The sequence below is a fragment of the Pyxicephalus adspersus genome, chromosome 5 (assembly GCF_032062135.1).
Source record: "Pyxicephalus adspersus chromosome 5, UCB_Pads_2.0, whole genome shotgun sequence".
NCBI lineage: Eukaryota > Metazoa > Chordata > Amphibia > Anura > Pyxicephalidae > Pyxicephalus > Pyxicephalus adspersus.
Genome location: NC_092862.1, coordinates 68,407,619 through 68,435,473, shown reverse-complemented (window position 1 = coordinate 68,435,473; position 27,855 = coordinate 68,407,619). Strand labels below are relative to the sequence as shown.

Below are 27,855 nucleotides of genomic sequence, written 5' to 3'. Positions count from 1 at the left end.
ATCTTACCCCAAAAGTCTTATTTTTGCCACCAATTCTAATCTTTTTCCGCCCAGCATTAGTTTACCTCCACCACTTTTTAACGTTATTACCACTTTCTATATTTACCCCCACCCTCTTCTAAATTTTTGCTACGCTTTTCATATATAACCAACACCCCTTTCTAATCTTACCTCACCCTTTAAATTTTACACTACTTCTTTTTGCAGCTGAAATGATATCTAAAGGTAGATAAACGAACTAATCCTTTTTCACCTTTATCCAACAAGACATGTCCTTTCCTGCTTTTCACATATGTATAGTCCTTGCTTGTCCCTCATTTATATTTGCCCACAATGTCAGCTCACTTCCTTTCAAAGACATTGTTTTTCTAGTTACATAAGCACAGGAAAGGGAAACCTATTTCTAAATTTATTTTTTAAATTCCAACAAAACAGCATTATGCTAAATCATTGATAAGGTCGTGCTTTAGCTACAAAAACTGTTATTGATTGTAGATAGTCTGGCGTGCTTAGTCCAACCCTGAATTTCCTCTTGTCATATACTACAGCAACAAGATCATCCTGCCATATTTCCCATATCTTTTTCTGTATACCTATGAGTTTTTAGTATTTTACTGTTCCCCGGACCATGTGTTTCATACTACTGGCCTCTACACACTGGATTGCATGCGACTGACCTTTGTACCCTGCTTTACATACTACTGACCTATGCATTCTGTTATGAGTTAGTCTACTTTACTACTCTAACTTTACTCTACTTTACCTACTTTACATACTAAATTACTGATCCCTGCGCTCTGCATTACATATGACTGACCTCTGCATTCTGTAATGTACTAGCTATCTCTAAACTCTACCTTACATACTATATTACTGAGCCCTGCACCCTGCATTACATACTACTGACTGTTCTCTGTCTATATTACTGAGTTGTTTATGAGACTTTGTGGCATAATGATTAAAGCATTTTTGTGGGTACAAGGATATATGTATGCAGTGTAAACATTAAGCAGACTCATGTTTTATAGAACTGTGCTACTTTAGGCCACTTCCACTGTTAGTGAAATTCAATCACATTACTATGCTTTGAAGGGTTCCTAGAGGTGCCTCAGGTCTTGCAGGTTGCCAAAAAAGTGCCATAGTAGTGGCGTCATCACTCTAACATCGCCTTAAATACAACCCTGATTACCATACAAGTTCCTTTAGAAGCAGGGGTGTTGTGCAGAGAAAATGTGCTTCACTGGCTCTGGAATGTTCATACCTTATTCCTAAATCAAAAGTGTGTTAGTTCAGTGAATGCATTATTGCATTCCAGCTCATCATGCATATATAAGGTTTGCAGCATGAAGGTGCAATAAGTATAAACATGTAAAGATTTACAAGGGGTGCTTTTTGTTATATGATGCACAAACACATAATTACATAAAGATCCTGCAGAGATCCAAATATTCGACCCTCCCGCTATGTCAAACAATTGTAGGTATTTTTGTTCATATGCCACAATATGTATCAGGTTTTGTTCATATGCCACAATATCACACCACAGTTGCCAACACCTAATAATAATACTGGAACCCGTTGCTGCTGAGCCTACGTATATACATTGTTCTTGCTCCATATGATCTTGGAATACCACAAAACAGTTTATGACAAATACAGGAAAATTGTTTGCTTTTGTATTTTTTTTAAAGAAAATATGGTTGAAAAAAACCTGGAGAGTACATTAGTAGCCTGTCTGTAGAGAAGCCATTTCAGAGACATGAAAGCCAGGTTCTGGGATTTTCAAAAGAAGAAGTTAGCAATGACTATAACTCCTGAAAGATAATTTGAACCAGTTTTTCTCAACCAGGTTTCAGTGGAACCCTAGGGTTCATCCAGAGGTTCCTAGGAAATAATTGTTAGGTCTTAGGGAACTCCTGCTACAATTACTATATCCATAGCTCACAGTATATTAGCATGATGGTCAGTGGGAAAAATGCTATTGCTGGCCAATGTGAGAACACTTGGACAAACTCTACTGAAGTCTACAGGAGATGACATTTGGTATTAGGTTAGGTTCCGAATTTGAATAAGATGACCCCAAGATAGCAGCCTGAAAACTTATTAATGAGTTATATGTGGGAGTGGTTTATGTTTACCTTGACTTTTGTTTAAATAATTCTGGCTATACAGATAAAATTATTTTACAATGAAAGAATATAGGTTAAACTACTGGTGGGTAGTTGTCAGATAGACATACATGCAGACGCTTTTATGACAAGCAATTCTATCAGCAACAATAAGCAACTAGCTAGGAAGGTGTAAGCCATTCCTAGGACCACCTATGGAGCGACATTAGAGATGTGAGAAGCGAAGAAAGAGTGATTACCAATTAGCAATACAGATGTATGATTTACAGAAACCTATTGTAGATAACAAGCAGGGTTATCTAAGGTAGATGTAATAAAAAAGGATTTGCTTTTAAGTAATCCCAGGCACCTCATTCCCACAAATGAGAACACAAATAATATAGAGAATCAAAAAGGCAAATGGAGTCAAATAGCCTAAATGCACAAATTCTCTTCATGTTACTGTTACCAAATTAAAAAGCCAGGTTGTGCTCACAATGTCACAGCTGTGTCATGCAGAGATGATCATGGAGCAAGATATCTACTTATACAGGAAAACATTCATCTTTGATTTCTTTGTGATGAAAAGACAGCTCTCAGATAAAAGGCTCATGCCTTTCCCTGTAACACAGAGCATATGGATCTGGCATTCTAATAAAATATACATTACTTACACCAATATAACAATATAAATACATATTTTGTGATATAAAACTAAATATTTCAAATGCAACATGACAAATGTCAAATGACAAACAGCAATACATACCTATGGAATGTAAATATATTTATAACCTGGTTTTTACAAACCGTTTCGATTGCATTGTAGGGTATTTAATGCACGAGTTTGTAAACTAATGCTATGCTATGTTACAGACTTTCACAGAGGCAAACATATTTATTGTTTAAGAGACAACAGAGAGCAGATATTTCTAATTGTTAAGACAAAATGATTGATCCATCAAGAAAAACAGTGTTTGGGGCCTCTAAGGACCCCTTTATCAAGGTAGTGCTTAGATTGGTAAGCACATCCAGTGTGGTTGATAACCATAGTTCTCTCTTTTTGTAATTGGATGCCTATTTGCTATAATAATACAACAATACAATACATTTTAGGCTGGCAAAGATTTGTATGCCCTACGCTTTCTTCAGTGAAGATTGTATTTTTAAGCACTGCTTTGCTTTAGTTATTTATCAGAATACCAATGGTTACCTATATTGGTAAGTTAACTTATGAGAACTTAATTTTACTTTGTACTAACAGATGAATTGGTACTTATACATGTGGAAAGGAGTGCTTACTTTTCATTTTAAAATAATGCAGAGAGATTGCACATTCTTATGCTAACTGAATATTTAATTAATATGAAGCTTCAACTATTCACCTATAAAAAGCAAGAACAATATTTAACACCTATTGTTTCTAAATTACAAAAAGTTCTAAAAAGTGTCTGAAATGTACAGTTTTCAAATTATCTTCTAATTTGGTGAATTTTAATGATCATTCTGTGACTAAACTAAGACAAATTATCATATAAATTAAAAAAAAGAAATGAACATTTAGAATGTTTAATTTTCATTTTTTGACCTGAGTATGTGCATAGAAATATATATATTGTCAGGATATTGACATGAGGACCACTTGTAAAATAACTGGTGATATTAGAGCCCTTTTCCTGTTTTCTTCTTTTATATAGCCTTTATTCTTATTCTTATTATAAAATATTAAAAGAATATGTAAACCTAAAATGCAAATATTGTTTTACAGGGAATTGAACTATGACATTTTTCAGAATTACAGGTAGTTCCCGGGTTACATACGAGATAGGGGCTGTAGGTTTGTTCTTAAGATGAATTTGTATGTAAGTCGGAACAGGTACATTATTTTAATAAATGCAATTAGGACAGATGTTTGTCTCAACAAATTATTATTACATATTATTAGGCAGCGTGGTGTCAGTTACTGTATAAAATCTTCACTGTGAGTTAATCACAAACAAAGCAAAACAAAAAAACAGCCTAGCCTAGACGTTCAATAACTTCTGAAACAAGCTGCGCTTTGATATGCAGAAAGAAACATCTGCAGAGTTTGTCTTGGTCATTAATGAGAGAGGTTGCAGAACAGCAAAAGACTTCTTCTGCAAGTCATGCAAACTGCCCCCTCCCCCCCATCAAGGCTCGGTCCTGCACAGAAGCGAGCAGGGAAGCCCTGTTTGTATCTAGGAGTTGTCCATATGTCGGATGTCCTTAACTCGGGGACTACCTGTAGTATGCAATATGGTATCATATTCTGCTGGTGATGGAGGGGTTAAATAAACCAGTGATTTGCTTTAAAAAGGGCAACAAGGTTGTTTGAGTGTAGTCAGAGTGGGAAGGTCCTAAAACAGCATGGTTAAGTGACACAGGTAGGGAGTAGGGAGAAGGTTAGGGAACAAGGCACCAGCCAAGTTTTTGAAAGATTTTTAAAGTTTCTTTGTTTCTCACAATTGAACACTTGTCCTTACATATAAATATTTCCATATTTATGTTTAGACATATCCTTGCATCTGCACATTGTGATGGAAACACATAATATATAGTTCAGTGTGGTCACATGTATCAAAACACACTTAGGACATTCAAAGCACACACAATATATTAAACCTAAAACACCCAGATTTGGATGAGGCCTAAAGCCTTTTTTACCAGCAAGCAGCATTTGTAAATAAGATTTGGTTTATAGTGTAAACGATTGCTTTGCTAGGCTTTTGCTATATACCTTGTAGGGTGAAATTACTTTACGCTGTTCGGGTAGGATGGCGTCTATGAAAAATAACCTCTTGACTTGTCTCAGTGTAGCATATGTATATATGTACTTATGCCATCTCTATGATAATTTGTTCTTGGTTGAGCCTCATGAGCAGTGGGAAAGTAAGCCCCTGTTTTTTTTTTTTAATATATTGAATACGCCAACATTAATAACTTCCTGCCATATTTTGTTAAGTTTTCTGCTGACCACCACCATTTTATAAAAACAGAAAACAGAAATTTGCTGTGTTGTGAGGTGACATCACTTTCCCAGTCAGTGCTCAGGCCTAGCGGTTGGTTCCTAGCCCTAAACACTATCATGGCGAAGCAGATCTCTTGCTTACCTGGAAAAGCCATACATTCTTATAGCGTGCAGAGGAGCATGCAGCTAACTGGTATAGTGATTATAAAGGTGTAAATGCACCTTGCACGGAGTGTCTATTTGAACTTTTCATTATCTACCAAAACCTAAAATTTTTGAATTGGCTGACTCTATAAAATGATGAAATTAGCTAATGAAAATAATTTAACACACCTCATTATCCCTTGCAGTACACATTACTGTTGAATGTCTTAGATCCTCAATTATTACTGTTCATCACCTGCTAGTAAAACTTGGCATTGCTTCTGGGCCATTGAAAATAAATGACCTTACTCATGTGAATTTCCATATTTTAAAGACCAGATTTGGTCTAGTCAAAATGCCCATCCTAGGAGATCTATAAAGGCTCATGTCCCCGAAAGTGTGGGTGCTTAAACATAATTGTGAAAGTGTGCAATATTATATTTCACATAAAATAGACATTTGTAAGGTCTACATGTGCCCAGTTAAAAACAGAGAACAGTCAAAATAAAATTTTAAAAGTAAAATAAGGACAGAATCCATAAGTGCAATATGAAATACTTTCATTATTCTCAGACTGAATTTAAATAGGTATCTTTTTATTTACTGGAATATCTATCTCAGCAGAACAGCTGTGTCCCAGAATATCATGAAACAATGACAGCATATACACTCTTTATGATATAAAGAAAGAAAAAACAGAGATGCTTTAGCTTTTATCTATTATTGCAAAATTCATACAGTTGAATTTATGGATATTCATTTTTTGTTATAAAATTAGTGAGATGGCTGAACATGTTATTAGCTGTCAGAGGTTTTTCCATACAAAGAAATCTGATTGCCATCTAAAATGGATGTCTAAATCTAGATGTAAAACGGGTTTTGAAACACACAAGTGGAAAAAATAGTAGAACAGACTTAATTATGTTAATTTCCCTTAAAATAGATTTGGGAGCAAAATAAGCAAAAATAAACCTTCTGTTTATTTTCAAGACCTGTGATCGCCTGCTGTATTTTTCATTAATCAGAAAGTTTTATTTTTAACAATAACCGGTCAGTATTATAAGATATACAAGCTGTATGTACTATACTAGGCACACTGGCAATTGAGTTGACCATGTAACAGAATCCAAAACAAAGTGAAAATGTAAACTTTATCTGAAAAAAAACATGTTGAGTGTTTACTGTGATTGCTGTTCCTATGCAATACATGGCTATCAATTATAATATTAATATTAATAAAGATTAGCGCAGAAAAAAAACACATAAAAACAATCACTGTGAAGGTGAGAGAACATTGTACCTTTTTTATTTACTCTGTCAACTGCCACCCCAAACTTTAGTATACAAGTATTATTATTTAGTTGGATACATTCACTGATCTAAATCAAAGTAAAGGAAGGCTTCCCTCAATGCATTTCTTAGGTCAAGTCTGCTTGTTTGGGAGTAAGGAGGAAGTAAAACTTGGAATATTTTTTAACATATAACAGTACACAAGAGGTACATGCATCCTCCGGCACAGGTCCACTAGTAATGGCATTGTCAAAAGGATAGGATATTCAATACTGTTGAAGTATCTTTAGCATTCACCAATAATAAATCATATTTATTGATGTATGATTTCTTATTGGTACATGCTACAGGTATATTGATGGAATTAATTATGCCATAAGCAATTAGCAGTAGCTCTAAGCAGTTCCTTTATGTATTACAATGTGAAATTAATTTTTGTTTTTGTTTTTGGTTTTGTGGAGTTTTGGTAATGTTTATATGTATTTTAATACAAAAAAGTTTGTACTTTAAGTGATAACTTTTATTAGCTAACTTGGGTTATTACCATTTTAAGCTTTTGGGATTTGCAAAGATACCTTCTTCAGGCTTTATGTAATTTAGAAGTGGTTCTGAAAAACCCACAAATTTATATACAAAGTTAAATTAGGGAGAAGTAAAATATAAGTATAGAAAACAACTGTTTTTTCTTGACACACATGAGACTAATATACAGGACAAGGGTATATAGATAGAGATCAAATAATAATGGGGTAATTGACTCACAGATAACAAAAAAAGCACAACTCCATTCATATATCAGAAAAACAATAAAATACAGCCATGAATGAGATACAACTACTTTTCCCGACACACATAAATAGTCATGATTTTTGTACATAGTTAGGATATGTTAGAGTTTAAGATTATTTATGGCTAATTGGGCTAAAAAGTTCAGTCCCTATTTAGTTTTTTCAGTTTCTTTATGAATTTCGATTCCCATTCCAGACTCCCTTTGTGTGATTTGAAACTCAATGTGTTTTGTGCCCACCTTGTCAGCAGTATAAATATGTACACAGGTTTCGCATCTCCTCTGTATGTGGGGCGAAGTTCCATTTATTACTGGGCTGTTCAGGCAATTTCGCACAATAAGTTGTCCTTGGTTGGGTGGTTGTTGATATACTAGAAAAGGTGATTCTGGGAATATTTTGTCTTTGTGCAGAAGTGGTTAGAGCTCCTTTATGATTTTTCTTATACCTTTTAGGCATGGGTTGTAAGGGACTAGCAGTGGGACTCTGCTTCTCATTCTCTTTATCTGTAAAATACTGGCTTGGGGGATGTTGCATGCTTTCCTGATCTCTGTGTTGGTTGGCAGTGGATTTGAATTAAATGGCTATCATAGTCAGTGTATTGTAATGTGAAACAGTAAGTTGATAATTATTTCTTTACATATACAATATTTTACATCTCCCGAGAAAGCATGTTTGGCTTGAGAAACACTTTGACTGAAACCATCACTACTTTTACTAAAGACAAGAAAACTATATAGATGTATTATACGGTGTGGGATGGCAAATGGGATGGTGTTGTGAACATTTTTCATTTGCTTTCTTCTAAAGGAGGCTTTTATGTGTATTTTTACTTTTGTATGAATACAAAGACATGTATACATTTTGATGTACCACATTAAAAGGAATCCAATATTTCAAAAATAGTTTTTAATTTGGTTATTATTCTATCATGTGGTTACATCAATACTGAATCTATGGGAAAGCCCTACAAGAATGGCTGTATAGACTTACCCCTTCTTTACATGACCTCAAGGATGAATAATGTTCCCATGAAAACAGATTCCCTTTTAAATCTCTGTGTGCCCGAATCTAAATAATCAACAGTGCTAGAAGATTGATCAATGTGTAAAAAAAATCTAAAGGCAAGATATTCTTTTAGTTTTGGATGTAAAAAGGGAAGGATAAAATTCTATTCAAATGTTGTCTGTATTGGCTAGGAAGAATCATCAATTTTATTTGTCCTGGTAACCACTTTCATTGGAATGGAAATTAATAGAAATGCACCAAACAAGAAGAAAGAAGAAGAATCACCAAAGATATCACCAAAATAGAAAACTGGAATAGGGATATCTATATGGATAGCTATTACAATAAAAAGGTTTCCTTTCTTGTTGTGTCTTTGAAACAGCGAAAAAAAATTTCCCAAAAAGGGAGAGCAAAAGAAAAATGACAAGCATTTAAAACTTGTGCTAATCTAAAAAAAAAAAAATCTTAAACTTAGTTATACTTTACTTACCACTAGATTTCTAAATACAACAACTCTTAGCTGGAGGATTTAGACTAATTTTCTATAACTTCTAAAGTATATATTTAGTCATTACCATTGCTTTTGCGGAGGTGGCACGCAAGTCCCCTGCTGACTTTTGCATTCTGTAGGTGGAGTTTAATTAGTAATTACATTGCTTGGTGTGAAGCCAAAGGATCTTGCTGCTGTACTTCTAAATTGCTTAGCAGATAATACATCTGGAAATTTCCTCTATGTACTACAATGCATACAATTGGAAGCCACTTGTCTAAATTGGGCCTATAATATTAATATCACTGGATTACCATTAAAGCTATTGTTATTAGTCAAAAGCAATTATTTATTACCACCTCTACAATAATACAATGCGCATATTACAATATTAAATATATATAGAGTTCACATTTCATCATTTTACTGCATTTGAAATCATATTAGAGAGATTAGAGATTACCTCCTACCAAGAGCTACTGGAAGTCACACATTGGTCTTCAACAGTGTAGTCATGAAAACCAAATCTAATTTTAACAAATTGGGCTCTCTGTGGCATACTTTTCTAAACAATAGGTTCCTTTCTGATCATATGTCTGAGCATTACCAAAATAAGGTGAGACTTCTTTTGCTATTTATCATTTTCTCACTTTAAATGATTCCCTATAAAAGGTACAGTCATTGACACAGAAACATTAATCAGCTTGCTCTAGTTTTACTTTCACATTTTTCATTATGCAGAGTAAAATCTATCGTGCTTGTTTCTGGATGCTATAGTTGTATTTAAATGAAACATCCCCTGAGTTCATATAATAAGCAATTCATAGATTTTGAATTATATAGAGACACATGGGTCCAAAAGCACGTGAGAGTCATTCTACAGATACCAAATGTTGGATGATTGTAAACACTTTAGTGTTTCTAAGTGATGCTTACAATATATATTCTGGGAAGTGGCCCAAATTGCAATGCTAGAAACCTTTCGAAGCGATGTGCTGCTTAGGTTGTTATGTCTTTGAAAAGTTCTATTTTTGACAGCCTTCACATATTTCAGTGTAATTTAGTTGTCCAATTCTGTGTTTGCATTTTTGTTACAAGTGACCACATCTAGGGCGAATGAGGACAATGTATCCCGATTTTTATTTTTAAGTAAAAAAATTGTTTTCATAGTGTGATTGTTGAATGTTGATTGTACTATTTATTATTTACCATACATTATACTCTTAAAGTTTGCTTAGAGTAAAACGTTTATTTAAATACCTTCAATAACTCACAAAATACTCTAATCTTATCCCCTTTGATGCTGGTATAATAAAATGTAGGAAATGAGAGATATTTTAAGCAGAGCAACCTTTGCTTTAATTCTTCAAAATTAATGTTTGCATTTGATAGAACCAAGTGCAAGTAACACCATTATGTTAGCATGGTTTTGCAACAGTATTATTTTTGTGTATAAGGGCCTCTGTTCACATATATGTGGGAAGGCTTGATGAAAAGTATTAGAAGCTTGTAAAAGCACCAAAATACTGTTCAGATCATATGGTTGAAACAGCCGTGGCCACATTGCATCTTTTTGGCTGTAAGCAGTATCAACTGTGGTTTAAATCTAATTGTAACTTACCTGTCTGTTTGTAGACAATATTAGGCATTATTAGGCGTTTTTTGGCATATTAGGCAAGTAGTACACATTGCTATTTTCCAACCACAGTCCAATAATGTATACATGTATATTTTAATATACATACATGCTACAATACATGCTATCAGCAGCAGATATGTGGAAGCTGAAGGTTGTATAGTAATGGTAGTTACCAGGGTCCTGGTCTGTACCCTTTATATCACATGTGGGCCCCATATAATAGTGTATATAATACTGAAAAAAAACTGTCAAGAGACAGTGATCACACTAAGACAGGTAGTCACAAACCACTAGAGGAGATGGTCAGAGATTTGCAAATGTGCTATAGAAATGGTTGGAGATCATTATCATTACAATCGCTTTACAAATCAATGCCCCCAAATTTGTGCAGACTTTGTCCCTTAAAATATATTGACATTGCATTTAGGATTCTGCACAGCATGAACCATTATAAAGGATATGAGAAAAAATACAACACATATGAAAAGGAAAATGGGCTACACAGAAAAAAAAATAAAAAGAAAGTGAAATAAACCAAACCATTTCATTAGCAAAAGCCAATCTAATGGATAATTGTTCTGTAAATGTGCAGAATTTCTAAATGAAACAAATAAACTATGCTAATTTTCTTTACAATGCACCCGTTGTGTTTTCTTTTTAATTTGATATGTCATTATGAGTCATTTTATGTCTTTCACCTATAATATACCGTATGTACTATATTATGGGAGAACGGAAGCTTCTACTAAGTGTCATACCAAGCTATGTAGATGCCAAAGAGGGATTGCAGCCCTGATGATATATGTAAACAGAGAGCAGGTGTTTTAAACTAATATCATCAGCATAAGCTCATTTGCATTAACCAAATACAAAACAACAGGCAGCCTAGTGTAAAAAAAAACAAAAAACAATACATTTAATTACATATAACTGTTCTCGGAATATGATCATCAGAGTCCTCTGTGGGACCACTAACGCTGATGAGAAACCCACAGAGGAAAGCAGAAAACTGGCAGTTTGGGAACATGTTTAAATCACGTTAAGTACATTGCATGGTGTATATTAGGAATTAATGTTTTAAGCTTGGCTAGTTTCTTTTTATTGCAGTGTGGGTGCAGTTCTTTAAAGCAGAGGGAGAAGATATATGTGTTATGCTTTTAATCACATCATCTTCAGTAATGATTTTTTGACAGTATTAAGATCTGCTGCCTTTGCCTTCAGAATATAACTCTAGAAATTTAGTACTGTGGGAGCTTATAAGATATTTTATCATAGGTAATTTTCCGAGCAAAGCCATATTAAATTAAAATACACTGTAACCACATTCTGGTTTTGATTACCTTGATTACATGAGAATCCACTACCCTTTAAATTTAAGTCCTCCAGAGCAACCAATTACGCAGGTGTTCAAGATATAACTAACACTTAATTAAACAATTAATCTAATACTTATTATCATCAAGACAATTTCCTTAAGGATCAAGCTACTGAACAAACTTGCCACACACGGCAGCAGTTTTGTTTCTGTGGAACGTGTTGACGTAGAGATAATATAAGTAAGTTGTGCTCCACAAGTGAGAAATATGATGTTCAGAAAACATAATTATTGTCTTCTTTAGGATCTTTCTAAGTTTGGGTTTAAACAAACTATTCTCATTACATAGAAATATTTCCAATTGTTCATTCCGAAAAAAAACCTTAATGACCTTTAGGTCTTATTATTATTATTTTATTTTTATTGTTCAGTATTTATATAGCACCAACATATTACGCATCACTGAGTAAAGTCCATAGTCATGTCACTAGCTGTCCTTCAGAGGATCTCACAATCTAATGTCCCTATCATAGTCATATGTCATTAACACAGTCTAAGGGCAATTTTAGGGGAAGCTAATTTACCTAACTGGAGGAAACCAGAGTACCCGAAGGAAACCCACGAAAACACGGGGAGAACCTGCAAACTCCATGTAAATAGTGCCCTGGCCCGAGATTCAAGACCTAGCGCTGCAAAAGCCAAAATGCTAACCACTGAGCCACCGCCCTGCTTACTATAGTACTTCCTTTTAAACACTGATCTCTTAATCAGTTAAAAGGGCATAATTACCATTTTTCCTAATATTTTAACAGTTGTTTCATTTGTGTACACTATATGAAAATTTAAAATACATGCTAAAGTTTGCTCCTTCTGTTATCTGTTGGAATTCCAGCACTGGAAGATCATCAAAATTTGTTCTGCTTGTTACTAATAACAGCTTTAATTAGTACTGTTCTTTCACAATCCTTTCCAATGACAAATGACTGCACAATGAATGAACGAGCACTGTACATACAGCACGATTCTGCTCTATGGAGAGGGGAGGGGAAGAACGATGTAATGGCACCCTGCTGTGCTCTCTACCCTTTAATTTCATTACGATCAGTTGACGTCCATCGTCCGTGCATCCGTCAGGACTGTCATTCAGAAGATGGACGTCGAGCACTGTACACACGCCAGATTCTCATATGAGCCCTGAGCCGATTATCAGAGGTGAACCATTGCACGTGTGTATGAAGTCCAAGATGTTCACGATTATTTCCAATGACAAAAGACTGAAAGATGAATGAACGAGTGCTGTACATACAGCACTGTTATGTTCAATGGACGAGGGATGGCAGAGAACGAACGAGCGGCACCTTGCTGTGCTCTCCTCCCTTCACTTCCATTTAATGTACATCTTCTGTCATTCACGGATCTTTGAACAACATCGGACCCCACTGTACACGTCAGATTTTCATCTGAGACAAGCCCTAAGGCGAAAATTAAATGACATGAGTACATAGCCTGAGTTAAAGGAAGGCATCAGGTAGCCTGGTAGATGAGTATTCTGATTGCTACAACTGGTTCCTGGAATCAAATGCAAGCAGAGCTAAGTAAATCTGATGTGGGGCCTGTCCACCTCTAGCAATTTGTGATCTCCAGTGGTTGCATGTTTACACTACAACTTTGAAACTACCATTTATAAGTCCAGACAGTGAAGACATTCAATTTAACAGACAGGTATAACAAGACAGTTAACTATTAATTAATTAATTTAATTTAGGTTCTAAATACAACTACTGTAAACATGCACAAAACTGAGCAGAAATGCCCCCATCATGTGCTTCCTTACTGTTCAATCAATAGAACAGGGAGGAGAAAGGCCAGCATATGCATTTCTTCCATAGTTCAAGAGAAAATGGTATTTTTTAGTTGGCTGTGCTGTTTAATAGGCTGTGTAAATTTTAGAACTGAATGGATAATGCCAGTAATTTGGTAGCTAAAACAGCTCTCTTATATTATATCTGTGTAATGTGTTTATTTAGCTGTTTGACTGGACTTCAGCTTTAAAGTATTTTAATAGTTCCATTTATTGTAAGTGTCAGTAATTACAAGATAGACCCAAGCTAGGAAAAGACAGCAACTGATTTTACAGTTGTACAAAAATTTGTGTTCTCTTTCACATATGCATACACCATTTTTTTGTATTTTTGTTCTTATTTATGTGATATCTATGGGAGTAAGATGTACTGTGATGGATACATACTGTATGTGTACCGTTTCCTTTTGTATCCACCTATATTCATGTTCCCATTCTGGCATATTTCAGAAGGTTAATCCTAACGCATTTTAGAAGCTGACCCCCTCTATCTATATATCTATCTCTCAAAACACTCTAATTATTTGTTTGCTGCAGAAAATGTGAAATTATAGAAGTCATCAGAAAACTTTTGTGTACATAAAATGAGGAAAATTCAGCTAGCAAGTTTTCTAGGATTGTACTAAAAAAAATAAATTGACATTATTCTTACTTACAGTAAAATGTAAATCATCTTGTTGTTACAAAAACAAACATCTATGTGCTCATAAATTTGATACATATTCACCTCTTCTATAAGGAGGGTGTCATTTTAGGAATTTAGACATTATGTTCCTCAATAAGATTTCTTAAAGCAACATCTAATAAAACTCAGTTAATTCAGAAAAGAAACACATGCAAAGTAATGCTGAGCCAGGTAAGATAACCTATAATAACAAACCAGATTTTTATATTTCATGGAGCTCATTACATTTATGTGTGTATGGGAATATATGCATATATATATATATATATATATATATATACCGTATTTTTCGGACGCGTCTTATAGTCCGGAGCGTCTAATGGTCCGAAAAATACGGTATATATATATATATATATAACTTACACATAGTATTTAGGACCATACACTTTGGCTAAATATTGCTCTGTTATACTTCACGTTAGAAAATAATCCCAATATTGTAGTTACATTTTCTGTAAGGATACTTTTTTATGAACTGCTTTTCTAATTTAATAAGGTAATGCAAATTCGCTGGCTATGTGCCAAGGGCAGTAACCTATTTCAACTAATTAGCTGTACCTTTTTTTCCCTTCGGTTGAACATAATAAACTTGAATTTGGTTGGTTACCATGGGCTCTTGCACTGTGCATTTAGAAATTGTTCTTTGCACTGCCTCATTAAATAATCCTAGTTATATGTGTCAGTGACTTCTTTCTTCAGATTGTATAATACCTACTTCTGCAAAGTACTGAGGCAGATCCAATAAACGAGATCTGCTGATGCTGCCATTTTCAAATATTGAGAAAACCAGGCCACCTCACAGACATTTTAATACAATGTCTCAAAACTACAATAAGAAAAAAAGGTAGAGTTGCATATTATTGCTTCTTGTACCATAATAAAATGATTAAGCTGGAAACAGTGTAGTTTATATTTGTTTGCTGACATTTGGTGCATTATAAACCTGAATTATATTAGCATTCTAATGAGTTCTGGTATATTTTTATTGCAGGCATTGGACTTTGAGAAAACCAGGATGTACAATTTAAAAGTAGAAGCTGTCAATACCTATGAAGACTCCAGGTTCCACTACATGGGGCCCTTCAAGGATGTGGCTACTGTCAGAATTGTGGTGGAGGACGTGGATGAACCACCAGTGTTCAGCAAGTCAGCCTATGTGCTGGAAGTGATGGAAGATGCCAAAATTAACACTCTTATAGGAACAGTTACAGCCCAAGATCCAGATGCTGCAAGAAGCCCTGTGAAGTAAGCATTAGAAAAATGCACATTTATTTTCTTGTAATGATCAAAGCAGGAAAATGTTATAATATTAAAAGCCTTGTAGATGATGAGACTGGAATTATCAAAGGATGTTGTAGTTTAACTTTTTAGCTTGATGTGTCATTCATGCAAATGGATTTTATGGAGTGCTGTATTTGTACTTTGTTTTATCGATTCATATGTGAGCAGACAGATATGTGATGGTCGAAATCTTTTTAAGATAGCTTTTGCTTCAGATGATATCGAAATGAATATTATAGGATGATTTCACTAAAAATCCCATCCTAAAATATTTGTTTTAATAATGCCTGATACAGGGTGACCTACATTAGTTTTTTTTAATAAGCCTTTATAATAAAAAGGGGGTACATCCAGTTATTGGTTGTAAAGTCCAGTGTTAGAGGTAGAAATCTAGGAAGTCACACAACCTTATTCAGTAACAACTGCACTGATACACTGATTTCTTAGCAGGTTATCAGGTTTTGTGATATTAGTATATTGTGCAATTAATGGAAGATCCAATTTTGCAGCCTAGAAAAGGGTAAAAAATCTGTTCGCTAAACATTGCTAAAATAAATTTACTAAAATATTGTTACTTATACACAGAAAAGTGGTGCATTTCTGGGAAACAGCCTTTTCGTGCCAATTATAACAGTGATAATCAACGTAATTTCTCAATACTTTTTAACAAATCTTTTAGAAGATCAACACTTTTAATGTAGAAAACTAGTGACACCAATATATATAGAAAGTGGCATCCTAACTGCCCCTTATATAGTTTGCAAATAATTATACACTGCTTTTTTAAATATATGTTTCATTGATTTTTAGTCAACAAGTAAGGAAACATAAAGCATAAAGACCAAGAAAAAGAAAACAAAATTATATACAACACAGGGTACAAAAAAGATCACAAAATATTACAACAAAGATCACTAAAATATAGTATAACATAAAACACATCACACATTGCAAGTCCATCAAAAAAACAAATAAATAAAAAAACTACCACTATATTTCCTTCACCTAAAAAATCTACGAATAAATGTATACAGAGTCAAAGGATATATGTGATTTCAAATGTCTTATATTAGCAAAATATATATTATAATTTTTCATAATGTAACATATATATATATTTATATATATATATATATATATATATATATATATTACAATTGAAAGGTTTCCATCATGAATGACAAAATAATTACCTAAAAAGTTAAAAATAAAAAAAAATATATAACTGGTTGGAATTAGGTTGTACAGTGTCAGAAAAAAAAACAATTCCAAATCCAAGCATTGCCACGATCAACCAGGGGTGCTGAATATTTAAAACACATAAAAAAGTATGCCTGTATAAAATGATTTGAGTTTGTTCTTTTACATCAGCCCACACAAGTCTTCTTATGGAAAGGGAAATATTTTTTCTTCTGATTGCCAGTTTTAAAGATATCTAGTTATGGTACATTTAGTTCTGGTTCATATAGAAGCCTTGTCTTCTCAGGAAGGCATAGGTACATTTAGATGAGGTTCATATGGAAGGCATACTTCATATCAATTTGAAGGAAGTAACTGTAGCCTGCAGCAGATTCCCAGTCATCTACTTGTTCTATAGCAAGAAATGTCACATTTGCATCCTCCCTGCATGGTCAATTGAAAGCTTAAAAGAGAACCACTGATGTGCTTTATTCTAACAGGTTAACCTGGCGCTGCCATCCTTCATTGTAGTAAGACATTTTAAGATATGTGTGACCTATCACATGATTGATGTTACACTGCTTGTACGGCATATAATATGCGGTGGATTTAGTTGTCTACTGTACTGTAAGAGTAATGATACTGTTAAAGCTGGAACAAAGTGAATCTATTTAAAGCAGGGTGAATTAAAGGAGTGCAGAACAGGGATGAAAAGGTACATTTTGAAAACTTTCACAGAAGTGATTTTGTCTGGAAAATCTAACTCATAGATTTTCACAAAAATTTTACAAATGGCACTTTTTTTGGCAAAAATATAACCAATAAAGTTTTTATAGGTATCACTTTAAAGTATACTGAACATGTACAGCCCCCTTTAACCAATAGGAATTCAGCCCTGTTTTGTCTTTTCATTGACCCCCCATCTATGTCAATTAAATGTTTTGCACAAATTATCAGATAGTACAGCTCTAGTAGCTAAAAGATAATTTTCAAGAGCTACAGATTTTTTTTGTAGGGTCTGATTTATTAAAGCGTTCATATACTGGAGAAAATAGACTAATATGGGATCCAGCAAACCTGGGGTCCACTTTGGGGGATTTCCTCTTTTCTGACCAACATTTCCCTGACCTTTTATGTTGTAGTGATAAGTAAGTAAGTAAAAAAAAAACAACAGGAAGACATCAGGGACCAGTCAGGGCTTTTATTCTTCACATAATTTAAATAAATGTTCTTTTTAATATCTTGGCTATCTTGCCTTTTTAAAAAGCAGCATACCATTTCCAAGTTGTTTTAGTACTTTTTTTAATAGAAAGTCAGCTCCTAAAATAATTTATATAGTTTATTTTTGTTGTAAGCCAATTGTAGAGAAAGGTGAGTGAAAATGTATTTTTTCTACATCAGCATACTATACTGCCCACTTTGAGAAAGATTGCTGTGGATAGTACTACTATAATTCTCAAAAAATAACTTTGGCTTTATAGCCATGTGATATAAGGTTTGCTTAGTCCATAAAAACCACCCTGTGATTTTAGCATGCCAAAAGCAGTAAAACAGTTATACTATGAGTCAGTATGCGGCAGTAGTGGGAATTTTATTGGAATGACTGTTCTGTACAGGAAAGCCCAGAATACCTAGCATAATTTGCAATGTTTACGCTATCTATAAACCAAGATATATTGGTGATGGTTGTTCATCGATACATGGCTGGTCTTCTAGTAGACTCTGTTCTGATAGTACACATACACTATCTTGTTATGTCTTGTTAGAGATAGAACCATACTGAAAATGACTCCAATACTTTTTATAATTACCATGCAGATTGGGGTACTGGTCAACAACCCTAAAACACTGCTAATTCATGTTTGGACTCTATCATCATCAACTGTTCATGAGAGTCTGACAGTCCTATTGGAAGTCCCCATACTAACAACGTATTTTGCTGAATTATTGCTTTTTTTAATCCTTCATGTGAAATGATTGATTTTAATACATTGTGTAACGATTTTTTCCTCTGTTTGGGCAAAAATTAACCGGGCTTTATAAGGGGTTTTTATGCCTTCCTCTTGGTCAACTATGTATATAGTGTTTAATCTGGGATAAGTTTATTTCCCTGGTGTTTGAACTTGATTGACTTACGTCTTTTTCAACATAACTTTATATCACTGGAATCTGTTTTTCTATGCAGAAAGTTTTCATTCATTATCTTTTGTATAGGGAGTGATTTGTTATTTTTATATTATTATTATTATTATTATTAATAAACAGGATATATATAGCGCCAACATATTACGCAGCACTGTACATAAATAAATAAGGATTGTAAATGACAGACTAATACAGACAGTGATATAGGAGGAGAGGACTTGTTGAACCTAGCAGTAGAATGTAAGCTCCATTTACTATATCAGAGCCCTTGCTCTATCATAAATACCATCTTCTTTTCTAAACCTTGTCCTCTCAAGATCTCAGAGAATGTAGAGTATTCAAAATCATGCAAGAATTGTCTTCTTATGAAATTTGGTATACTCCATGTAATATTCCCCATGATTTTGTCAAAGACTGACATTTCCTTTGTCATGGTTCTTTATGTGGAAGCTGGAGTAAAGTAAATATACTTATCTTTATATTTTATATAATACATATCTTTGTATTGGCCATGTAACTAAAAATTTAGATACATCCTTCCAGTGTAACTTGACAAACAAAAGGTAGATATGGTTAGTTGCTATGAGCTGCAAGCATAGCTTTTTTTTAGGCAGCTAAAATATATTTCCACACTTCATGAGTGCTTACTAAACATGTATTTAATGCATTTATTGCATACTAGTATCAAAGGAAACTGCAAATATTTGTTTTATGGTTGGGTTTTCTGCAACTGTGCTCTTTTACTGAGTGTCTTATCTCACTGTTTTATGTGCGTGGTCTTAAATTACAGCAGCTTCCAAATGCACTTTATCTCTAATAAGAGAAGTTAAGGAGCCACTGTCTTCCAATGCTCAGCTTCTGTAAAAAGGAAACTAAGAAGATATAGATCTTATAGAATTACACAGAGCCACATAAATCATTCAACATGAGCACATATGTTTAAATATAAGCAGCCTTTCATTGCAAGTATTGTGCTCTAATGAATACATGGAGAACAATAGCTATTTGTATTGTCATTAGAGTGTTTGTATTGGATGTAACCATTATTTGAAGAGCCACTAAACAGAAAACTGAAGTTCACTTATCAAAATATATTGAAAGACTGCTTTGCAGCTGAGATAAGTAGACACATTTGACATGGTTTTCAAAGCTTTCAATATAATGTTGATTATTGAGCTGATTTTGTAGCTTTTATTTTATAACATGGAATTACAGAAATGTAAATTCCTTATAAAAAGCTGCAATGAGAATTTTTTTTATCTATTGCCTTTTTCTAGGAACTTAAAAAACTGGCTACAATGTTCCACAGCCAGTAAAAATAGCCTGGGTCATCAGACACAACCATTCCCCCTACAATCCTTACAAAAGCATTATAATGTTTGTACCCACACAAACCTCTTTGCTAAACAAAAGTTTGATAACTAGACAATTTGCTCACTTTGTAAAATTTTTATTATCACTTCTTAACTGTTTTTTTTCTTCTAAATCCTTATAATGTATTGCGTTATTGTGTGTATGATATAGCGACCAACAAAAGCGGGAGCAGGTTTTTAAAAGCAACAAAAACTTTTTTTTTCCTAAAAATTATTAAATAGGCATTTTAGGGTGAATTGGCATGATAAATGTTTTTTTTTCAATTATTTTTTAATGCTGCCATAAGAGATAAAGCCAGAATTAGGAGATCATAGGGAGAGTAATAGATCCCCCAGTTAGCGTCTAATTTCCTTTTGTTTAGCCAACAATAAATAACAGCATTTAGATATTTCTCCTTGTGTTCTGTCTCAGGATTTTTCCCCTAATATAATATGTCATTAAGCTGTTGATTCTCTTCCCTATCACATATAATGTAATTCTCTGGTTCAGGGTATGGGTGGTAAAGATAAGGTGAGGACAGAGAGAATATGTGCTGCTTGGAAATTAAGGTGACCCCAGTCCAGGATACATGAAGGTTATGACAGCAGTTGGCTACGAGCCCTGTTTCTGAAGATTAGGCCCCATCAACTGTATGCTGCTTTTTTGGTTTCTCCTTTTTGTCATTGCTAAACATCGAGGAGTTCTAACCAATAAATGTTGGAAAACTGAATTAACGTACAGGATATGCAGTGATTTTAGGCAATTGCACCACTACAATAAAGCTCTTGAAGACTGGAGAAGATACACTATTGTGGGAGAAAAATAATTTGCTATTAGTTGGCAAGTACTTTCAATTCTTGACCAGATCTAGTTTCTCCCATGATAGTCTATCTTCTCCAGTCTTGGAGAGTTTTAATAAATCTGGCCCATGGACTTTACTGTTGCTGCTTTAATTAATAATTACAATCTTTTAAAATTCTTTTAGGATATTGGGTTTTATAAATATTTATTGAATTGGTAGCATTACCCATAATGTACCGTATTTTTCGGACCATAAGACGCACTTTTTTTCCTCCTAAAGTGGGGGGAAAATCAGGGTGCGTCTTATGGTCCGAATGCAGAGGTACAGGGGCATTTTTTTTTCTTACCTGTGTCCTCGCCGGTCCCCGGCTGCGCCGATCTCTGCCTCTGTCTGTGTTCCAGCGTGCGGCACTTGTGCCCGCCCACGAAGGCGGCGCCGATTGATTTGATGGATGCCGATCGGCGCCGCCTTCGTGGGCGGGCACAAGTGCCGCACGCTGGATCTCAGGGGAACACAGAGGAGGAACACAGACACTGGCTGCTGTCTGCCTCTGTCTGTGTTCCTCCTCTGTGTTCCCCTGAGATCCAGCGTCCATCAAATCAATGTGTTCCTTCTCTGTGTTCCCCTGAGATCCAGCGTTCATCAAATCAATCGGCGCCGCCTTCGTGGGCGGGCACAAGTGCTGCACACTGGAACACAGACAGAGGCAGACAGCAGCCAGTGTCTGTGTTCCTCCTCTGTGTTCCCCTGAGATCCAGCATGCGGCACTTGTGCCCGCCCACGAAGGCGGCGCCGATTGATTTGATGGATGCCGATCGGCGCCGCCTTCGCCTATTTTACTACACTGGTACAATTTGGTTCAGAATATTTTTTTCTTGTTTTCCCTTCTCTGAAAACCTGGTGCGTCTTATAGTCCGGTGTGTCTTATGGTCCGAAAAATACGGTACCCATAATATTTCACATCAGACCCTAGTCGGTAAAGCTTTTGAAGCTTGGTGGACAGTATTTATTCTTTGTGTGGTAAAGTAGTAGTTATTGATTTAGGTGGCATAGCCATGTTTTAGAAACTGGCTTTGTTTCTTGTTATGAAATGGCTGTATAATGTGGAAAGAATATGCCTCCTTCATTAACTGATATTTGGAAAAACTCAAGGCTGTGGGAGCAATAGGCACTGCTCAATTGCTGAAGAGTGCATGAACATCTGTTAATCCTAATGTGACCTGTGTTCTTTGGTAAATTTCTACTTAAAAATCTCTTTATAGAATTCTTCCACCTTGAAGGACGATGCTCTAAAAAATACTGCTTTTAAGGACAGCTTCTACATTTAAAAAAAAAACTTAGGATTTGAGCTCCAGTCAGAAGGGGGGAGTACCCAAGTACGTGTTGTTATGAAGCTGAGGTTTTATTAAAAATGTTTTGACATTTATAGCGTTAGATATTTCCTGATACTAAGACGTTGCTCTTAACAATGTAGTGACATTGCAAGCTTTTTAAGTAATTGTATGCTCTTTTTGTGCTGCTATTTTCAAATAGCAGCAATTTCTAAATGTCATTCCTAATTCAATATGCTGTACTAATACTGTTAACACATTTCCGGGCAACGTGTTTGATAAAGGACAACATTTAATCATTGGGCTTTTTACTTCCCAGGTATTCTGTGGATCGACACACGGACATGGATAGGATATTCAACATCGATTCTGGAAATGGATCAATATTTACATCCAAACCTCTAGATCGGGAGTCATTCTTGTGGCACAATATCACAGTAATAGCTACAGAGATCAGTAAGTCATTTCTAAATACCAACATTGTCCATGTTGTAATAAAGCATGACCTTGCTGCTGGCTGATGTTCGGACATACAGTATATTGGACACTATGGATATGCTGTTTGAAAATGAATTATTCTCCTGGTTATAAGTAGCTCAGAAAATATATATTATGATATCCCAGACCTTGCCCTAAAAAGCAATTAGGTTGTGTTTTTTGTCTGTGGTTCCTATTCAACAGCTTGAGATAAATGTAAAATGGTTTTTTAATGCAATAGATTTGTACCCACAGATGATGGATTTGGTATAATAATCAAATCTATTTTGCAACAACAACCATTTGATAATTAAATGCTAGTGTAATCCCCAATCAGGACTGACACAAACACATCACTTCCTTTACTGGAAGTCACCCAGAGCAAGATTAAAGTTAATACAATTAGTGGCAACTATGAAGTCAGTGTGAAAGGCAGACACAATTACACGAGGGCCTGGTATTGGCAGATGCACACACTATAAAATTGCATCTTGCAGGCTATCTAGGACGAATTGTCATTGAAGTTTTGAAAACAGTCTGGCATCTAGTTATTACTTAATTTTTAGGTATTAATGGAATAAAAAGGTCATTATGAACGATGTGTCATCATAATATATAATACTTCATATCCAGATTTATATTGCACTTCAACTAATTCGACTTTTTTTTTAATTAATTATTGTAATATGTATCATTATGATCTCAACCACAATTCATTTGCTACTGATATTAAAGTGTATTTTTTTGGGATAGAGTAGGGCAAAGTTAGAACTCATGTCCCATTTTTATTGCTGTTTATGTTCTTACTCTGGAAAATTCCCTGCGTCCCATATCCTAATGACTATTGTCAGGCCTGAATTTGAGAAATCCCTACATGGATTTAAACTGTTTTTATAGCATAAAACTCAAAAGCCTCACCTTAATGCCAGCAGGATTTATTGTCCCTAACAAAATGTAATTCATGAATTGATGAATAATACATCATCAGTATCTTAATCAGGTGATAGGTTGAATGTGTGCACTTTACAGCATATTTTGTCACCCATCCTGGATAACTTTAAGCCTAATCACAACTGTTTTCTTAGGAGAATATTTATTTTTTTCTTGATTGCACATTTCCTTATTAACCTCCCTAGCGGTTCATTTCTTTCCGGTTTTATATGTATAAAAGCGGTACATTGTTTTTCATGAACATTTATTTAACAGTTTAATATAATAGTATGAGTATAATAAAGTTTGAAACACAAAATCATGTAAAAATAATAAATTGAATAAATAAAAAATCTAAATAATTAAAAAAAATAATAATTTTTTTTTATTTAAAAAAAAAAACATAGTATACTCATACTACATTATATACTGTAAAATAAGTGTTCTTGAAAACAATGTACTGCTTTTACACATATACATCCAATGTATTGCATTCAATACAGTTATTTTGTATTGAATGCAATACAAAGGGATTTTGAATTTCCCGCCCCGGACCTCCGGCAAGGTACACACGCACAGACGTCACCGGGAATTCCCCAGTTACTCATCGGATGCAGAAGCAGTCCGGAGGAAGAGAGAAGAAGACAGAGATCGTAGCGATGGACCGCGTGGGACGCTGGCGGATCAGGTAAGGCTCTATTTACTATTACCTCCCATAGGATTACCTACCCCGAGTGTGACTCGGGGTTACCGCTTTTAGCAACTTTTTTCTACCCCGAGTCACACTCGGGGTTACTTCTAGGGAGGTTAAATACAATTGATCTGATATTTTAGGTGTATTTTAATAATTTCATATCAACATTCATGTAATAAAGATTTCTAGAAACTGGCAAACTAATGTAAACTGTCAATGTCAATGTCTTCATTAGAATGGTTGCAATTTTGTCCAATTTGTTGTTTGGACAAGGTTGTATTATGTGACTTATTCCTCATGTACATAACAATGGCATGCTTAGTGGTGATTTTTCGAAGGTGTGTTACGTTTGATAAGAAAAGGTTGAGTAGTTTAGTACAACTGTTGGCTTGCTGGAATATGTAATAGGTTCATATAGGACTTCCTACACATCTATACTTAAGCTAAGTACACACATCCAATGCTTCTCGCCTGATAATCGGCTCAGGGCTGATGATAGACGAGAATCTGGCGTGTGTACAGCGCCTGTCGTCCATCGTCCGAATGACCGTCCTGGCAGATCCACGGATGATGGCCGACGAACGATCGTAATGGAAGTGAAGAGGTAGAGTGCGCAGCAGGGTGCCGCTTCGTCGTTCTCCCCCTCCCCTCTCCATGGAGAAGAGCAGTGCTATATGTACAGCACTCGTTCATGCATCATGAAAGATCCTTTCCAACGACAAATATTGCACGTGTGTACCCAGCTTAACCTCCACTGTGTTTCCTTGATGCTCCAGTGTTTTCTTCAAAAACTTTAGGATATATCTGTTGTTCTTATTGTTCAGGGGTAAGCAGCAAATACTAACAATGTTACTTGTGGAAGATGGTGATTAGCTCTAGGTATGCTTTACAGGGTGTTGCATTTACACATTCAATATACAGGGTGCACAGGTATTAGTGGGTGAGGGTGACCTATCAAGAGAAACTGCCCTTTTAGGGCAAAGTGACAAATTCTCAGTATAGACTGCAATAACAGATAATGCAGAGCCATCATCCAAATCTGTCTTTCATCCATGCCATACAAATTGATTGATAAAAATTGTAATTGTGGAATTATTGTGGAATATCTGTTTACTGTATGTAAGAGACAATTAGTTGAATGCTGAACAACAATTTTAATCTATCCAAATCATTCTTATTAAAGATACTTTTAGGAAAAAGCTAAAACAGGCAACTTTTCATACAGGCTCTGGTGTCTGAAAATAGAGCTTCCTCTTTAAAAAAAATGGAATGAGATGGCATATCAGTTTAATCGTTTAAAAAAATCGCTGTGCACCTAGGAGAACACATGGAAGTATAGTTTAAGTGTAGAAGTTTTCTAGTGTAGAAATATATTTCTGTTAGTAAGTGCCTTGGATAGTAATGGTTATTTTATGTCCTGCAGTGGAAGTCTGCACTTTGAATGATTGCGACTGCTGACTTCAACTGAGTTATGATTATTATCAACAAACTACAGCATCTTGTGATCATTTGGAAAAAGCTGTAGGTTGGCCTCTGTGATACATGAAAGTTGCAAGCTCATAGTTCAAAAAGACAGTTTACCATAATTCTCCCAGCAGTGATCGGTTAATGCACATGAGCACAACTGTAAATAATATCTAGCACCAGACTGTTGGGGGTCCCTTCACATACCAGTATGTCCACTTAAGGACAAACTGAATGACATCCAAAATGTAATATGTTCAACTCTGATAATGTTATACTGGTTTTATGTTGTATTTGATGTTTAATGCTTTATTTTTATCTTTATAAGAATAGCATCATGATACGTTTACACATTGCTTCCAATTTTCCGCTTGAGAAAGTGGCTGTAAAATTGGTGATACACAGCTTGTGTTCTTCTAATTAGACTCCTGATTGTCAGATTCAAAGACTCGCAGACACAACACTTTTTAAAAAAAAGACCTTTTCCAAGTTTAGGCATTTAGTGGCTGCTTTTTGATCTTTGTACAATTCACCCTATGCGGCCATGGTACTCAAACAGGTTTCTTATCTTTTTATTCCAGGTAATCCTAAGGAAAGCAGCCGTGTTCCTGTGTATATTAAGGTTCTGGATGTGAATGACAATGCCCCCGAGTTTGCAATGCTGTATGAGATATTTGTTTGTGAAAATGCAAAAGCAGAACAGGTGTGTATATGTGTTTTTCTGGGCATTTAAAATCGCTAAGAAACTTATCCATGTGGATAGTTATTTTTTCTATGCCACCTTTGAGATGAAGATGATTTTTTTAAGTTAACAGACATATGGCTTTAAACATGCCTATTGCTATATACAATTACATTCTTGTCAACACTTCAGTATAAAGCTACATTGTTTATTATTATAATGCTTATTGGACATAATAACAGCAGTCTGTTTTGAAGTGAACTGTAAAGATCATTCATAAGTTAGAACTAGCCTTTTGTTATACAAACTATGTTTTTATTTTAAGTAAACTTTTTGTAAACCTGGCAATAGATGTGGCTCGAAGTGTGTAGCTCCATTCCCTTTGCCAAAACCAGACCCCCGCCTGCCTCCAACAATGGCAAGGGCCATTGTTAGAGAGCAAGAGAGGGAGCTTCACCCCAAAACATGCCTCAATGCTGTGAGGGTCTGTGGGCCAGGAGTTTATTGGAATCTGGAACCCCCTTTAAAAAGATAACACCCAGGTCTCCACCCCCTTGCCCAGGGAAATAGAAATACCTACACAAGAAAAAATTCTTTAGTATTCATAATACCTTAATTATGATTGCACAATGAAAAGGGTTCTGCCCAGCTTCTAAATAAATGGAGGTCTGCATTGTTTACATGTGTTTGGCCAATCTAGTCAGGAGAAGTGGATGGCAACTAGATTGGCTGAGCCTGCACTATACCTGGCAATATAAGCACAGAATATCTGAATTCTGAGTTTAGCTTGGGTTGCTCAAATTCAGCTTTCTAATCCTAAACCAGAAAAGCTTAGGATCCACTCCGATTGAAACTATAAAACCACCAATAATTGTTATTAATAAGCATATTCAGTAGAAACTGCATATCAGAATAGTAAGTAGTTCTGCGGGTTAATATATAAAAACCTTGCCTTTTACAAAGCCTGTAAACCTGGCCACCTCTACCCCCTGGCCCTCCCATTGCTGTCTTCAAACCAAAAGACAAAAATGCTTGGGGGTAATGGAGGGAGGGGTCTAGCATGGCATTTCACTTAAGATACCTTTTTGTATACTTTTTAAATATATTCCCAGATTAAATCTTACAACTTTGTGGCAACTTTTTTAGGTATAACCTTGGATTGGTCTGGTCTTAATACTATCCTGTTCACATGATTAAATGTAT

At 35.0% G+C, this 27,855-nt stretch overlaps 1 protein-coding gene across 1 annotated transcript in view; it reads left to right on the top strand.

Moving 5' to 3' along the window:
* LOC140331105 (cadherin-6-like) overlaps window positions 1–27,855 on the top strand; it is a 198,152-nt gene that overhangs the window by 151,960 nt on the left and 18,337 nt on the right. Inside the window, exons 7-9 of the mRNA XM_072411844.1 lie at window positions 15,306–15,559; window positions 22,725–22,861; window positions 26,552–26,673. Of these exons, the coding sequence (XP_072267945.1) occupies window positions 15,306–15,559; window positions 22,725–22,861; window positions 26,552–26,673 (513 nt within the window). The remainder of the gene's footprint in view (window positions 1–15,305; window positions 15,560–22,724; window positions 22,862–26,551; window positions 26,674–27,855) is intronic.